We start from the raw sequence: 14,693 nt of genomic DNA, 5'->3' as shown, positions 1-14,693 counted from the left end.
CGAGATTTGCTATCTTGGTATTTAGCAGCTAAGCACATTTTTCTTCCCTGAGTGTGCTGGTTTTGGCTGGGACAGAGTTAATGTTGTCCATAGTAGCTAGCATGGGGCTGTGCTTTGGCTTTGTGCTGGAAGCAGTGTTGATAACCCTGGGATGTTTTCGTTACTGCTGAGCCGTGCTCACACAGAGTCAAGGCCTTTTCTGCTCCTCACCCCACCCCACCAGCGAGCAGGCTGGGGGTGCACAAGGAGCTGGGAGGGGACACGGCCGGGACAGCTGAGCCCAACTGAGCAAAGGGACATTCCGCACCATATGGTGTCATGCTCAGCATGTAAAGCTGGGGAAGGAGGAGGAGGAGGGGGACATTCGGAGTGATGGCGTTTGTCTTCCCAAGTAACCAAGTGATGGAGCCCTGCTTTCCTGGAGATGGCTGAAAACCTGCCTGGTGATGGGAAGGAGTAAACTAATTCCTTGTTTTGCTTTGTTTGCATGCGCAGCTTTTGCTTAACTATTAAACTGCCTTTATCTCAACCCGTGAATTTTCTCACTTTTCCTCTTCCGATTCTCTCCCCCACCCCACCGGGGGGGAGCGAGGGAGTGGCTGCGTGGGGCTTAGCTGCCGGCTGGGTTAAACCACAACAGTGAGTTTGTCCAGTCCCTTCTCAAAGCCCAGTGAACTGCAGCACCCACAGCTCCCTCCATGGGACCAGCACCTCCTTCTGCTCTTCCCACAACCCTCCCCAAACCACACCACGGTGCGGGGGACAACATGCAGGGGGGAGATACGGGCAGCTCACAGGGGACAATCTCATCCTTCCTGATCCGAAATCTGAGCCATGTCCTGATGAGAAAACCCAATGTACTAAAAACCTGTTTCTAATGAAGCTCTTGGAAAACTCTTCTAGTGAAATTCCTCTTCAGGGATTCAGCACCGGGTGCCAAGACCAGGAATCGATGGGCTGGACACCATGCAATCCCACCTGGACATATGCAATCCCGCCAGCTCCACCACTGCAGCAACACCCTGCTGCCTTCAGAGAGGTGGCTCAGTGTCCAATGCCCACGCCCTGTAACTCCCACCATGGGCACACACCACGCGGAGGTCCCTGTCCCCGCTCTGATGCTGCCCGCCGGGCTGCAGGAGCGTGGCCAAGTGCTGCATGCCAGCTCTCCCCCTGCAGCACACGCCACTGAGCTCTCTGACCCGCTTAGCCGGGGGATAATCCTCAAACGAGACGGAAAATCCAGCCCAAGCCTCCTCTGCAAACAAGATGCAACAATATCTCCGTTCCTGCCCTCCTGCGACTCAGGAGCTTCCCACCACCCCCAAGAGGTGCGCCCAGAGCCAAAGGTTTCTTCTCAGGAATGAGGTAGTCCGAGGTTTCTTCTCAGGAATGCCGTATCCTAACAGAGGAGTGGCGTCCGGACTCCAGCAACACCTGGGACACCCCTTCCTCTGGGTACAAAGGGCTCCCACCCGCCTGGCAGGTAAGGAGATCAAACGCTTCGCACCTACGACTCTCTGCTGCATCACCTCTAGTAACGCCTCAGAGGCAGGAAAGCCACCCACTGCTGCTCGCAGACAGGGCAATGGAAGCTGCTGGCACCAGCGACTTACCCTGAGGGTGATTCTTGCCCATGAGGTCCCACCTGCCCTCCTCCACCTGGACACCGGTGGCAGCCGGCTGCTCCTGGGGCGAGGAGCTGCAGCGTGAGGGATGCCTTGCAAGGTGGTGCTCCCCTGGGAAGATGACCCACAGGGCTACCTAACCCCCAGAGGCAGAAGCCAAGCTCGTGAGCCACTAAGCCTTCTGCTGACAGTAGAAGCACACCTGCATGATCACCCCCACAGCAATGTCAATGAAGCCAGCTGGGAGGGGGCGAGGAGGAAAGACACAGGGTCCGTAACACCCACGGGAACCCGTGGGAAAGCGGGGAGCCCTGAGACTAACCCTCTCACAGAGCAATGCCCCACAGAGCTCTGGAGAGGACCGTGTCAGCAGCCCAGCACCGAGGATGCTCTGAGCCTGCGGCCAAAGGCAGTGGGGAGCCAGGCCCCTGCAGAAACAAAGGCGAGAGAGCACGGAGGAAGAGAGCGGCTGAAAAGCAGCAGGGATCTCCCAGACTGTGGAGAAAAGAGACAGAAAGGTCAGGAGACTCCCTGAGGGCTCGGGGAAGAGCTGGATCTGCTGTGGCTGAGCAACAAAGCCGGAGGGGCGGGACAGCCGGCACCAGGGGAAGCGGGAGGAGGGATGCGGACGAGGACACAAGGAACAAAGGGGAAGAGAGAGCCCACCGGGGCTGGGAGGTGGCAGCTCTGTGAGCTACCCCGCTCCTGAAGCTATCCCAGATCTCAGCACCGGGCGCAGTCCTGCTCCTCCCTGGAGCAGCTGACACCACACGCTGCCTGGCAGGAGGCCCCGTGACAATGCCACCACTGTCCCCGCGCCCCGGGAGCAGGGGCTGCGCCAGGCTCGCACACACTGGGCAGCCTTTCAGGCCGGGTGCCCGCCCCGTCCTGGCCACTGCCCGCACGCCTACGGACAGGGAGGGTGCTTTGCCGCGGCCGATCGTGCCTCCAAGGAGAAGGATGGAGAGCAAGTGCCAGTGATGCTGCAAGGGAGCCACCAGTGTGGCAGGACCGAACGGGGCCAGAAACTGCACGGCAGGGTCAGCACGGGAGCAGAGGAAACTCCGCTGTCAGCCATGCTTCTCACTAAAACTCATTTTGAAAGCTCAACAGAAAGCTTGCGCTTTTAATGCAACTGAAGAACAGTGCTGCAGGGCCAGGCTCCTGCACACAGGTGGGGAATCACAGCCCAGCGACTTCTGAGACTCAAGGGAAACGGAAAGGAGGAAGGCAGCGAGCCCAGCGTTTCAGAACTGCAAAGTCACCTTCTCTCGCCTTCTCATTTTCTGTACCAATCCCGCTACAAGGGTTTGGGCTGGCCCACAGCCTTTGCCGGGTACAAGGAAAAGCTGTTTGTGGTCATCTTCTGAATGGTAGCAAACGAAGCAACCCCTCCCTGCACCTGGCAACACATCAAAATCCTGACGGGTCCCTTTGCGCATCGGGACTTGCAGTCTCCAGATGCAACCCCCCTGTAATCTCGGAGGGCAGCCCCAGGCTGCCCTCGAGCCGGGGACTGCGCCGGCTGCCCCTGCCCTGAAGCCAATGGGAGGACCGGGGCTCACACCGCAGCGGCAGCAGCATCCGCACCGCTGCAGAGGGTCGGAGCCTGCACGATGCGCAGCGATGCACAGGGATGCACAGCAGTAGCAGCTCAGCCCAGCCTTCAAGGAAACCCTCCTCTTCGGGGGAAGGTTGCTAAGCAGCCAGGAGGGGATGTGGCCACGGGAACCCGAGGAGGAGATGTACTTTCCCTTCTGCAGGCATCGGTCCCGAGAGCTGACAGCAGCTCGGACAACGCGGCCAAGCAGATGAGCTTGGAGCCCCACAGCGCAGCCCCGGCAGGACCTGCCCCAGTCCTGGCTCCCAGCTCAGCTGCACCAGGGGCAGCCATGGCCACAAACAAAGGACGAGTCCTCGGCTGGCACAAGCTGTTGGAGCCAGGAGGAGGGAGAAGACCGACAGGTCTGGTTTTATTATCTCTGCATCAAATCAGCTCCTTGGCTGGACCAGCAAGGAGCATGAGGCAGAGGAGGGACTCTGAACTCCCCCTGGCCAGAGCTGGGCAGCTGCTCCCTGGCTGGGCACTGCAGGGTCTGACACGAGGAACCAGGAGGGAGCACCGCATCCTCCTCCGCTTGGGAGGAGGAGGGTGGAGATGAGCTGCAGTTGCCCAAGACTACATGGTTCCCACAAGTCAACCATGGTGCAAAGCCTTCCAGGACCAACCACGTGAAACCAGGAGCCTCTGGCTGCTTTTAACATCTCCCACTTCCAAACCCTGTCATCACCACCTCCAGGGCTGATGGTAGCTAGAAAAAAGCCTGAGATTTTTCCTCCCCACCCCGTTCCCCCATCGATGCCCAGGAACACCAGCCCACAGCACACGGGAGAGGCTGCCCTTACCTCTGGGCATCGGGCTGGGAAATGGCATTGACAACAGCCTCCACCGCTGTGTCGAAGAGCTCTGGGTCCTGCAGAGAGGTGAAAGCTGCCTGGATGAGGTTCTCGCAGTCCATCAGCGGGATCTCCAGCTGCACCCAGCTGGAGAAGCACTTCAACACCTTCTGCTTGATGAAACCCGGGGAGTCCTGCTGCTGCAGCAGCTGCTCCAGCAAAGGGAAGACAGAGCCACACTCCTGCGCCAGGACGCTGCGTACCTGGCCCTTGCGGTACTGTGGCAGGCGGCTGGTCTGAAACTCCTCAGGCAGCACCGTCAGCAGCTCCAGCAGTGCCAGGCACCGCGCTCGCCCGTCCACGTTGGAGTCCTCCGCCTGGAACATGCGCACCATGTCTGCCACAGCGCAGGGCCAAGCCTCCGGCATCATGCTGAGGGCCAGGGAGGCCAGCGCCACGCACAGCCGGGTCAGCACGATCTTGGAGCCGCTGGCAAAGCGGGTGATGTGGGTGAAGAGCTGCGACTTGAGGGTCTCGTACTGGTCGGCCGGGATGTCGTTCCAGTAACGAGAGATTTTAATGTGGAGAGCGCTGGCACCGAAGTACTGGATCTCAGGCACCTTGTCCATGTTGAGAAGCAGCCAGCTGAAGTGCCACGCCTGCGGGGAGACCTGCGCCTGCATCAGCCATTTCTGAGCCAAGTTCTTGTTCTCGATGTTTGGGTCATAATACAGCTGATGGAGAGCCTGGAAGGGAGAGGGAAGCATCCTAGAGCGGCCGAGGAGCACAGTCCCGCTGGGGGAAGGCTCACCAGCATGGAGCCCAGCACCCGGGCTGCCCGCCAGCCGCTGCCCTGCAAAGCCAGCCCCCCTCCCCGCATCAGCCTGCCTTAGCTGGCCTCCCTCCTTGGGCTCTCGGTGAAGCAAGAGCGATCTGGCAGCGGGCGAGGACCTGCAGAGCATTCTTTCCCTCCTCCTCTCACACAACACTCTGAAAATTTCTTTTCCTTAGTCATCTCTCATCCTTGCTTTCACTCACGCCAAACCGGCCTGCTTTCCTGCTGATGCACTGTCACTGGGGTGGGCGCAGGACCCCTCTGCAGCATGAGGGGGCTGTAAGGGACACGGCACACCGGCACCCCTGCCTTCCACCTGCACCCGCTCTCAGAAACGTGCTGTGGATGCACCGGGTCTCAGAAAGCATGTGTGGCCCAAAGCTTGCGTCTGGGAGCCCAAGGAACACAAGAGCCACTGCAGATATCTCCGTCTGTCAGGTTGTATAAAGCCCTGGAAACCCACAGTCACTAAGCTCAGGGATTAATCCCTCCACAGAGTCCCTCTGAAGTATTCCCAAACCCGCCCAGTTACAGCTGGGCCAGGAGCGCTGGCATCTCACCCTGCCTCTGCCACCACCTGCCGGGACAGCCCAGGGCTGCTCGCTCCGTCTCCCCGTGCGGGAAGGAGAGCACCACTTACCTGCTCCGACAGCTTTGAGTCTAGTTACTGCTTTGCAGAGCTCATATCCATGTGGACAGCCTCACGCAGCTGCAAGGCTTTATTTGCAGAGGAATATTATATAGATTTTAAGGGCAACATTAATTAGTTACTTATCCTGAGCGGGTGCAACTGGTAACCAGCGATGTCCACACACATGGAGGGGGACAGAACTACCCTTTGCCTGAACTCCATCTTCCAGCAGCGAGGTTTTCTGCCTGGCACAGTGCGTTTCATTTCGAATCACTGACTGCATACACCAGGAGCAAGGAAAAGCAATGGCATTTGCCAGGCTATCAGGTACCCATCGCATCCCAGCATCAAATCAGAGGATGATTCCAGCAGGTGCAGAGGATTTTTTGGGTCCCCATCCTGGCTCCAGGTCTCAAATATCCTCCTCCTCCCCCCTAAAAAGCTCTATGAAATTCATGTGTGGCTCTTGTACCCAGGAGAGGATTTAAACCCTATTTTTAAGCATGCAGAGCTGGCAGCCTGGGGCACAGGAACAAGCTTCCCAAGCAAGCGCTTGTGCCTCCCGCTGCTTCCCAGCACAAGACCAAAGAGCAGGACAAAATGGCAGGAACCTTACAGAGATGGCATTGCCCGGGCCATCATTTGAAACGCCTCTGTTCAAGACTTTGTGGCGGGGGGAAACGAGGATAACCTCTTTGTGAGAAAGAAAGAGGTTATGAAGTATGTCGTAGGAGACAGCCAGCCGACGTGGGCTGCAGAGGGACAGGCGTCTGTCCCACTAAAAGACTTCTCCTGACACAGAAAAGGTTAACCCTAGATAAGCAGGACATGGGGAGAGAGAAATCTGTCCCTACAGAGCGGCCAAGGGGAGCCCTCAGTTAGCAGCAGCTACCTGAAACCTTGCTCTGTTCTCGGTTATCTCGGACTCTTGCCTGAAGCATCGCTCAGCTGCTGGGGCAGAGGTAAGCACTGCCATCCCCTCCCACCAAAGCAACCATTTACTTCACTATTGAGCAGTAGCTGCAGATGTGCTAAAAGCTGAACCACTCCTGGGGGTAGGAACCTGGCTCCTACCCCTGCTCTTTCGCTGAAGACTGAGTCATCCTGCAGCAGGGCTGGAGCTGGAGCTCCCAACTATCTCCTCCATTACCAGCTCAGTCTCTTATTTGCTCTCATCAGAGCTTGATGCTTGTTTTCTTTCCAAAAGAATTCTCACTTGAGATTCCCAGAGTCAGCGACAGCCCACTCTTCTCCTTCCCCACTCGCTGGACACCCCGACAAGGTGCAAAGGCTGGCAGCAGTCCCCTCCGCCTGCTCCCTAGCCTGGGACCCCTCCCCACCTCCTCCCAGCCTCTCCATTTATACTCCCACACATTCCCTAATTAATTGATTTCTTCTATTTTGAATAGTCTTCCTGTTAACACTTAGAAAATTGTGGGGGGAAAAAAAGATCCCTGTGCATCGCATCATATATTACAAGGCACAAGCTGTATACATACCCCAGGAGCCCTAACCTCTAATCCAGTATGAGGTTTGTAAAGCACGGACCACACCACGTGTGGAGGACAGACCTGGCCTCCAGCGCTGGGTTTCCAACCCACAAGCTCCCCAGCCGATCACCTCTGCTGGCTTCAGGGCTGCTGCTTCATGCTCTCACGGTGGGGAGCTGCGCAGGGAAAGCGTGGCACTGCGCACGCTCCGGGCACACCAAAGCGAGCCCCCGGCGCGATGTGCGCACGGGGTGAGCCTTACACAGCACCGTGGGTGATGGGGAACGTTGCAGGGCAGCGGAGTGGGGACTGGCGTACACAGCCTGCCCACTGGGAAGCAGCTGCAGGCTCATCCTCCCGCCTGGCTGAGGCCGCCGGCGCTGCTGGCTAAGGCTTCATTCTGCCACCGCCTCCAAGCAAGCGGACCCCGGTGCTTTCACGGGATCACCCGACTGAAGGGAGAGGAGCGAGCGACCAGGCAGAGCCCAGCGTGAGGCTCAGGCGTGAGCATCCTGCACACATCCCCCGTGCGAGCATCCTGCGTGCAGCCCCGGCAGCAGAGACTCTGGCGCTGTCTAAGCCAAAAAAACGGCTGCTGCATCGTAACGATGGCAAAGAGGGAGCATTATCGTAGATGCTTCCCTCGACGCTCATGCTGGGGAGATGTCACTAGCGCTGCGTTAGAGGAACGGTGAGCAATGAGGTCACGAGACCTCTCCCCAGGCAGGGTCAGCTTTCCAGCGATGCAGATGGCTTTCCCACCACCACCCCCCCAGCACCTCACCTGCACCCCTCATGCTCTGTCTGCCCTGCAGTGGTGCCCACTGTCACCAGTTAGCTCTCCGGAGAGGCATCCATTGCCCAGCAACACCACCCCAGAGCCCTGCTCCTCCCGCTATCCTCCGGGGAGGTTTCCAGCAGAGGCCCCCGGGGGACGCCGGCTGGAGCCTCCGCTGCTCAGCACCTCGGGGAGAGAGGGTGAGCGGCAAGAGGACAAAGTCTACCAACTACGCTAAGTTATTCAGAGGATGGAAACAAAGCTGATGCTGAAGAGTCACGCTGCAAGCTGTTGGAAGTCAGAAGAATATTCTGGAAAAACGCAGCTGCTGGCTTTCTCACGCCCCTTCCCCAAGCACCCTGCCTGGGAGGGGACTGGCCGTGGCCGCTCCTGGCTGGAGCACGGCTGTTCCTGCCTGCTTGCTGGATGCCAGGTAGAGAGGCAAGGCAGCACGTGCCCCGGGGCTGCCGACAGTGCACCCCATCTGGTGCTCCACACGACACGGGAGAGCTTTCCAGAGGACCTCCAAGGATGGGCATCAATACTGGAACCATCCTAGCCCAGCTCAAAGCAGCAGATGAAACCCCTGGGAGAAGACTAGGCTCTTCCCCTCGCCTACCACACACATTGGCTGAGTACCACCCTCTGCTGAGAGCGTGGGAGAGGAGGCTGCATAGCACCGTGCCCTGCAGAAGGGTACCCGAACACCCAGCGCACTCCTCCCCAGCAAGGAAAGGCACCGTCCTCATCCCAGAGGCAGGCACCGGCACTGGCTGCTCTTGGACTTTGACAACACCATGCCGGCCAGCACGCTCAGGCCCATCAGGAAGCACTGGAGATGACGAGGGGAACTCATTAGTGCCAGGAGGGAGAAGCAGAAGGCATGAAATCGGGCAGTGACATCTAACAGGGAGGCTTTGTCCATTCTGATTTGAACGGGTGGCTGCCACCAGACCTGCCTCCTCTGCAATTAGACCTGTAACGTGAGAGCTGGTAAACAGCCCGGCTGTCAGCTATGCCCTTTGGCCAGGGAAGGAGCTTTCTCCAACATCGGCTCTGGTTGGCTGAAAATAATTCAAGCTTGTTATGATGGGTCTTCCTTGCCCTAAAAAGCTGCAGCCAAAGTCTCAGTTAGGGTCTAGATACTGGAGTGGTATCGGTTGCTCAAGAGAGCCAGAAGTAAGCTGCCTTGGGGCAGGGGAGCTTGCCCAAAAGGCATGGGTCAGAGGTCCCACGCTGGTCACTTTGGACAGTGGGAGGGGGACCAGTCCAGGGAGAGTTATTGCCAAGCAAAGGCACCTGATCTTAGCTCGCAGTCTGGTATCACGAGGCAAAAGGAGCTGCTATGAGCCCAGCATCTCCCAGCCCTCACCCCTCGGAGCTTCTGGAGGGAGCCCAGAGGCAGCAGGCTGTCTCCCTGGCTGCACTGCATAAATCCATTAACACAGGGTCCCCAGCAGAGAGGTGTTGTGTCTGTGCCATTTGTGGGGTGACAAGAGGAGCCCCAGACGTGCGGCTCCGGCCCCACAGAGCAGGAGCGTGCTGCCTGCCATTCCTGGGGGGCTCCACGGGGAGACGGGTCCTCTCCAGGGGCCAATCTGCTTGAGCTAATAGAGGTAACAGCGGGTACAGCTCTGAGGTCTGCAACCCGGCAGGGAAAACAGCAAGCTGCAAAACATATTCCTGTTCTGCTCCTTGCCCCATGGCCACAGCTGTGGCATGCCAGGGGCCACGGTGGCCGTGGCCCCTCGGCAGCCACCAGCCTTCTTCCAGCAGGACCCCCGGGGATGTCTGCTGCTGCAGTCTCTCGCTGTCCTTTCTAGCTGAACGCGCTCGCGCCGCCAGCGCTCCAGGCCTGCGACAGCACAGCCATCACCACAGCTCTGCCAAGCGAAGGGAACGTCATCCCTGCCTCCCCGCGCAGCAGCCATCCTCCCCCTGCCCTCCCCCTGCCACGGCGGGGCAGGCTGAGCAGTCGGCAGCCCCGGGAAGGCGGCGGCAGCCTGCCGAAGCACCGAGGATAGCAAATGGATGCAAAATAAAACCATGCGTGTGCTGCCAGGCGTGCTGCTCCTGCTCAAGGCACCCACACTTTGCCAGCAGTCCCAAAGAATGATTTTTTCTTCCCACTCCTAATAAGAGGTGCTGCCGCTTTACACCCCTCTTTGAGTCCAGCTTGCCCACACCAAGTCCTCGGCTGTCCGGAAGGGGCTGCAGTCCAGACATGGCTGGGCAGCCTCAGCATCCCTCCTGCTGCTTCGCTGCCAGCAGCCCTTTGCAGAGAACGGTGTGGTCCCCAGCAGGGACCGGGGCTGTAGGAGACGTGTGCTCTCCGCGGTGGTGGCGGGGGGCCTGCACAAGCAAAAGGTGAGCAGGACCAGGGAGGAACCCTGGGAGCACAGAGCCCAGGAGGAGCTGCAAGGGTGACCTGAACACCTCTGCCCACCATCTCGTGTTTCTCCCCATCACTTTGGTGAACAAGTCTGCAAGCGTTTTGAGAGGAATCCCCGCTGGCACCCAGGTGCCGACCCCACCCATTCCTGCTCTGTAAGACGACGGAGCTGAGATGAGGCTCCAGTGATGGCCCTTGTAGGACAAAGCCAAGTCCTGGCAAACACAAGGTGTTGCCCTCTCATCCCATCACCATCACACCACAGGAAGGAACAAGGTGTTCAGCCAAGGTTGGCTCTGCATGGAATCTGCTTTTGCAGTGAAGATCTACTTAAATGCTAAACAAGGTGACTCCTCACTTCCCTCAATTTTGCAAGAATCTCCCCTCCCGAGGCCCCTAACTTACCATCCCTGGCATGGTTGCCACATCTCACGTACGTGAGCCTCTAAGGACGAAGTGGCCAAGCCACTGCCAGCAGTGCACCAGACAGGGGATGCCATTCCCCCATCCTGACACATCCATAATTCTCTTGATCAGGTTTCTGAAGACAGGCAATAACCTTTTTCTGAAGAAAGCAGATGCACTTGGGTTTCTCCTCCCCATCCTCCCAGGTGGAAGGCAGCCCCGGCAGCTGCCACATCCCCGAGGCTCAGCATCTCTGAGGAGTGGTGATCAAAGCCACCCCTCTCCCATCACGGTAGGCTCCGGATGTCAGCTCCATGACACCCCGCCTACCCATCCTGCCGGAGAGACTCTGTGCATTCATCAGGCATCTCCAGAGAGGCACACGGCAATCTGGAAGGCCCAGAGATGCCAGACCGCTAATGTGCTAGGGAAAAGACGTCAGTGAATATTATAAACACCCCAGAGGATGAGAGGCAGGCCAAGGGAGGAAAGACCTGGAAGGAATCAAGACAAAAAAAGAGGGCGAGAAAAGGCACTTGGGAAATTCACAGAGGAATGGCACTGCCTTCTTTCTTATTTCAAAAAGGGGGATACTGCTGGGGCAGATTCAACTGCACTGAAAGCAGGTAAAGAGGGTCTCTCCTCCTGTCCAGCCCTGCAGGGTTAGGTGCTGCCACCCCTGACCCGGGGGGGACCAAAATGCAAGGCACAAGTCCTGCTTGTGCACTGCTCCTCCGAGACGGACACAGCCAGCAGGCACCGAACGTCTGCAATCCATCTTCACCGGAGCAGGGTTCACACTGCACCAGGAGCGTCACCTCCCCAGGGCAGCGTCACCCCGTCTCCTGGCTGTCAGTCACACCGGGGACAGCCCCTGGGTACGCAAAAAAGCATGCAGGTCACAAACCGACTGCACCGTTTAGGCATCCTCACAGCCTGAAGCCCTCTGCTCACCCAGCCTTCCCTTCCCGCCAACCCCTCCAGCCGCAGCAGCAGAGCCCTGCTCAGCAGCAAGTGCAGGGGAAGCAGAGCCAGCCCAGAGCTGCCGGCCGGCCGCCCAGCAGGTCCACGCAGCATGGCCACACCAGCCTGCTCTAGCTGTGCCGAAGCCAGAGCAGCATCTAGGTCAGGCTCGGAAGACAACAAAAAGCAGCCGAGCAGTCCTCAGCTGGGACTGGGGGATGCTGATACAGTAGCCGTACCACAACGGCTCAACCCCAGCACAGCCCCGCTCCTTCCCTGTGTCATGGCAGAGCTCTGTATGGAAAAATGGAGAAAAAAAAAACGCAGGGAGCAACTTTCAGATGACTCCTGAGGCGCAGCACCTGAACCTGACACCTCCTTAGGAAGGGAGGCAGCTGCCTGCCTGCTGCCCGCAGGCTTTCAGACCTGCCGGCTGGCAAAGGGCAGCGTGGGCCCAGCCTACAGCATCTGTAGCCTCCCGCCTCCCTGCAACCGCTGGTCACAGCTGGAGGGATCTAACCGGCTCTCTCTGGCACACATCACGCTGGATAAACACAGCAATTATCCTCTTCAGCTACACGGGCACCCAGAGCCCTGCAAAACTGCGAGGGCATTTGCCCAGCCCACTGCATAATAAACAACAGCGGGGGTACAGAAGAATCTTCCAGGGATGCAAATCCTCCCCATGAAAACCATCAGAAGAGCGTGACGGGAACGGTCTGACCAGAGACTTCCCTGGCTACAACTGCCACACGTGATGACTTCCACTGTGGGTGACCTGGAGAGGCTTCGACCCTCTGACTTAAGAGATAACCAGCTCCTTATGCTGTTCCTAACCCCAGCAGTCATCACTAACTGACTCAGATGGGAGTCAAACCCCAACTTTAATCAGTATTCAAGGTTATTAATAGAGCCATGCACAAAACCTGGCAGGCAGAAGAGCCCAGGCCAGCAGAAGCATCATTTATCTGCCAGCATCACCTCTGACAAAGCGGCTCTACCCACCTGCCTCCCACCAGCCCAGCCCCCAGCAAAGCCCACCTTTCTTTTGCTTTGTACCAGAAACACCCCACAGCCCTCCCTTGAAAAGACAGACACAGGAGGGCTCCGAGCTGCTGAAACTCTGAGTTTTTTCTGATCCCAACCCACATTTCTTCCTCTGGGCAGGGACCATGCTACTGCCCCCAGCCAGCAGCTCAGAGCTTCACCACGCTCCACAGCCTCATCTTCAGAGGACACCACCGAGATGGCAAAGCCTGCGGAGACCCGGGAGAAGCCGGGCAGGCTGGGGGAGGGGAGCCAAAGCATCCTAGAGGGCATCTTTGCCTCCTCCCAGGCGGCAGGAGACTAAATCCAGAGCAGCGCGGCAAGGGCGAGCCGCCACAGCCCCACCTCGCCCAGCCAGAGCCGGGCACCCCCCGCCCTGGCACTGCCCACCCTTCCTGGGCAAGTGTGCGCTTCATTGTTGGTGCAAACAAAGGAGCGGTTTGTGTCTGCCGAAGAGAAAGGAAGTTGAAGGCAAAATCATCCAGCAGCCCTGGATATATGCAGATTAAGCTGCAGAAGGTTGTATTAATGTAGCATTTTCCAGACATCAGTTAATCCCCCCGGCCGTGCTCTGTCTCTGTCTCCCTGGCAGAGGTGGGCTGTCTCACCTGCAGCCACAAAGGCAACCGGCACCCACTTACAAACCTGACATCCCTGACCCGACACCTCCCGCGAGGCCAGGCAAGCTGCCGGGTAGGGACGGGTGCGAAACACAAGCCATGTGCCCACCAGCACGCCCGTGGGCATCACTTTGGCAAGGAACTCGGTCTATTCTTATCAAGGAAAAATGAGGACACTGGGATTCCCACTAGCTGTCTGGGGACAGAGCTATGGATTGACAGGCTGTCAGTCTCCGAGCAGATGTCTGGCTACAGGGTGAGCGGAAGGGAGAAGCGCTTTCTTGCTGTTTGCCCTTCAGGGATGCATCCTCCGCTGCCCTGCCCCCATCACCTCCAAGATGGCCCAAGGGAAGGGTTTTGCTCGGCTGCCTCCCCCCGCACTGGCTGGGGTGCCCTGCTCGGTCCCCATGATGAACCCCAGGCCATGCGGAGGCTGCTGGGGGCCCTTCCCAGCAGCAGCGTGATGCTGGCAGGCCTCCGTTTGCCACGGCCGTTCCTCGCGTCCCAGCTTTCGGCAATCACGACCTCGCTTCTCTTGCCCTGCAGCTGCTTGGGAGCACCTCGAGCACCAGCAGGAGCACGGGGGCTGGCTCAGTCCAGGTTTAGAAAGGCATCACCGGGCCATCCGCCCCCCAAAGGCTTTTCCCAGCCGTACTTCCCCACAATTCCCAGCACCTGGCGAGAGCCCGGGTGCCCTCCCTTCCCTGCCTGAGGTCGGGGGCAGCCGGGACTAGACCCGTAGGCTCCCCCTGCCCGGTGCTGCAGCTCGGCGACCCAGAGGACGCCCGTCGGAGACACAACTCCTCCCTTCTGCTCCCATTTCTGCCACATCATTTTCCCTCCCCGGGCTGCCCCGGCGCACAGGAGCCGGCGGCTCCACCCCCCGCGCCGCGCACCGGACCCCCGGGCGCGCAGGCGGGTCCCCGCCGCCCCCGCGGCGGGCAGGGCGGGCAGGGCAGCGGGGATGCCGCCCCGCCGCCCCGCCCGGGCCCGGCGCCGCCGAGCAGGTGCCCCCCGGGCCGCAGCCCCCGCAGCCCCGCGGCAGCATCAGCATCCCGCAGCCGCGTCCCCCCGCCCCGCCAGCGCCGCGGGTGGGCTGGGTGGGCTCGGGGCGGCTCGCTCACCTTCTCCACGTTCTCCACGGTGAAGTCGAGGCCCTGCGGCGGCGGCGGCGCCTCCGCCCTCCGCTCCATGGCTGCGGCGGCGCTCAGGAGGCGGCGGCAGTGGCGGCGGGCGGGCGACAGCGGCGGCGCACGGGCAGCCGCATCGCGGCGGGACCCGCCTCCCCGCCCCGACGAGGGCGGCGGCACCGGGGCGGCTCGGCTCGGCACGGCACGGCGCGCAGCGGCGGTCGGGCCGGCCGGGAGGCGCCCGAGGGTCGCCCCGAGCGGCTCCGCCGCCCCGCTCCGCTCCGCTCCGCTCCGGCACCGTCTCGCCCCGCTGCCCCGCAGGCGCGGCCGGGCAGCCCGGGACCTGCCGCAGCGCCGCGCCGCACGCCGGGAGCCGT

General features: G+C 59.9%; 1 protein-coding gene across 2 annotated transcripts in view; it reads right to left on the bottom strand.

Annotated features, from left to right (window-relative positions):
• IPO13 (importin 13) overlaps nt 1-14,663 on the bottom strand; it is a 32,963-nt gene extending 18,300 nt beyond the window's left edge. The window contains exons 1-2 of one of the 2 annotated variants that reach the window (XM_075508614.1): nt 14,311-14,663; nt 4,035-4,771 (exon numbers count right to left, since the gene is read on the bottom strand). In XM_075508614.1, the coding sequence (XP_075364729.1) occupies nt 4,035-4,771; nt 14,311-14,379 (806 nt within the window). In that variant the 5' untranslated portion in view covers nt 14,380-14,663. The remainder of the gene's footprint in view (nt 1-4,034; nt 4,772-14,310) is intronic. The other variant, XM_075508615.1, reaches the window with a different exon arrangement.
• Between the last annotated feature and the right edge of the window lie 30 nt (nt 14,664-14,693).

Source organism: Mycteria americana, chromosome 7, assembly GCF_035582795.1.
Source record: "Mycteria americana isolate JAX WOST 10 ecotype Jacksonville Zoo and Gardens chromosome 7, USCA_MyAme_1.0, whole genome shotgun sequence".
NCBI classification, from domain to species: domain Eukaryota; kingdom Metazoa; phylum Chordata; class Aves; order Ciconiiformes; family Ciconiidae; genus Mycteria; species Mycteria americana.
Note: the sequence above shows the minus strand (reverse complement) of the source record. Positions and strands in the feature narration are given on the sequence as shown.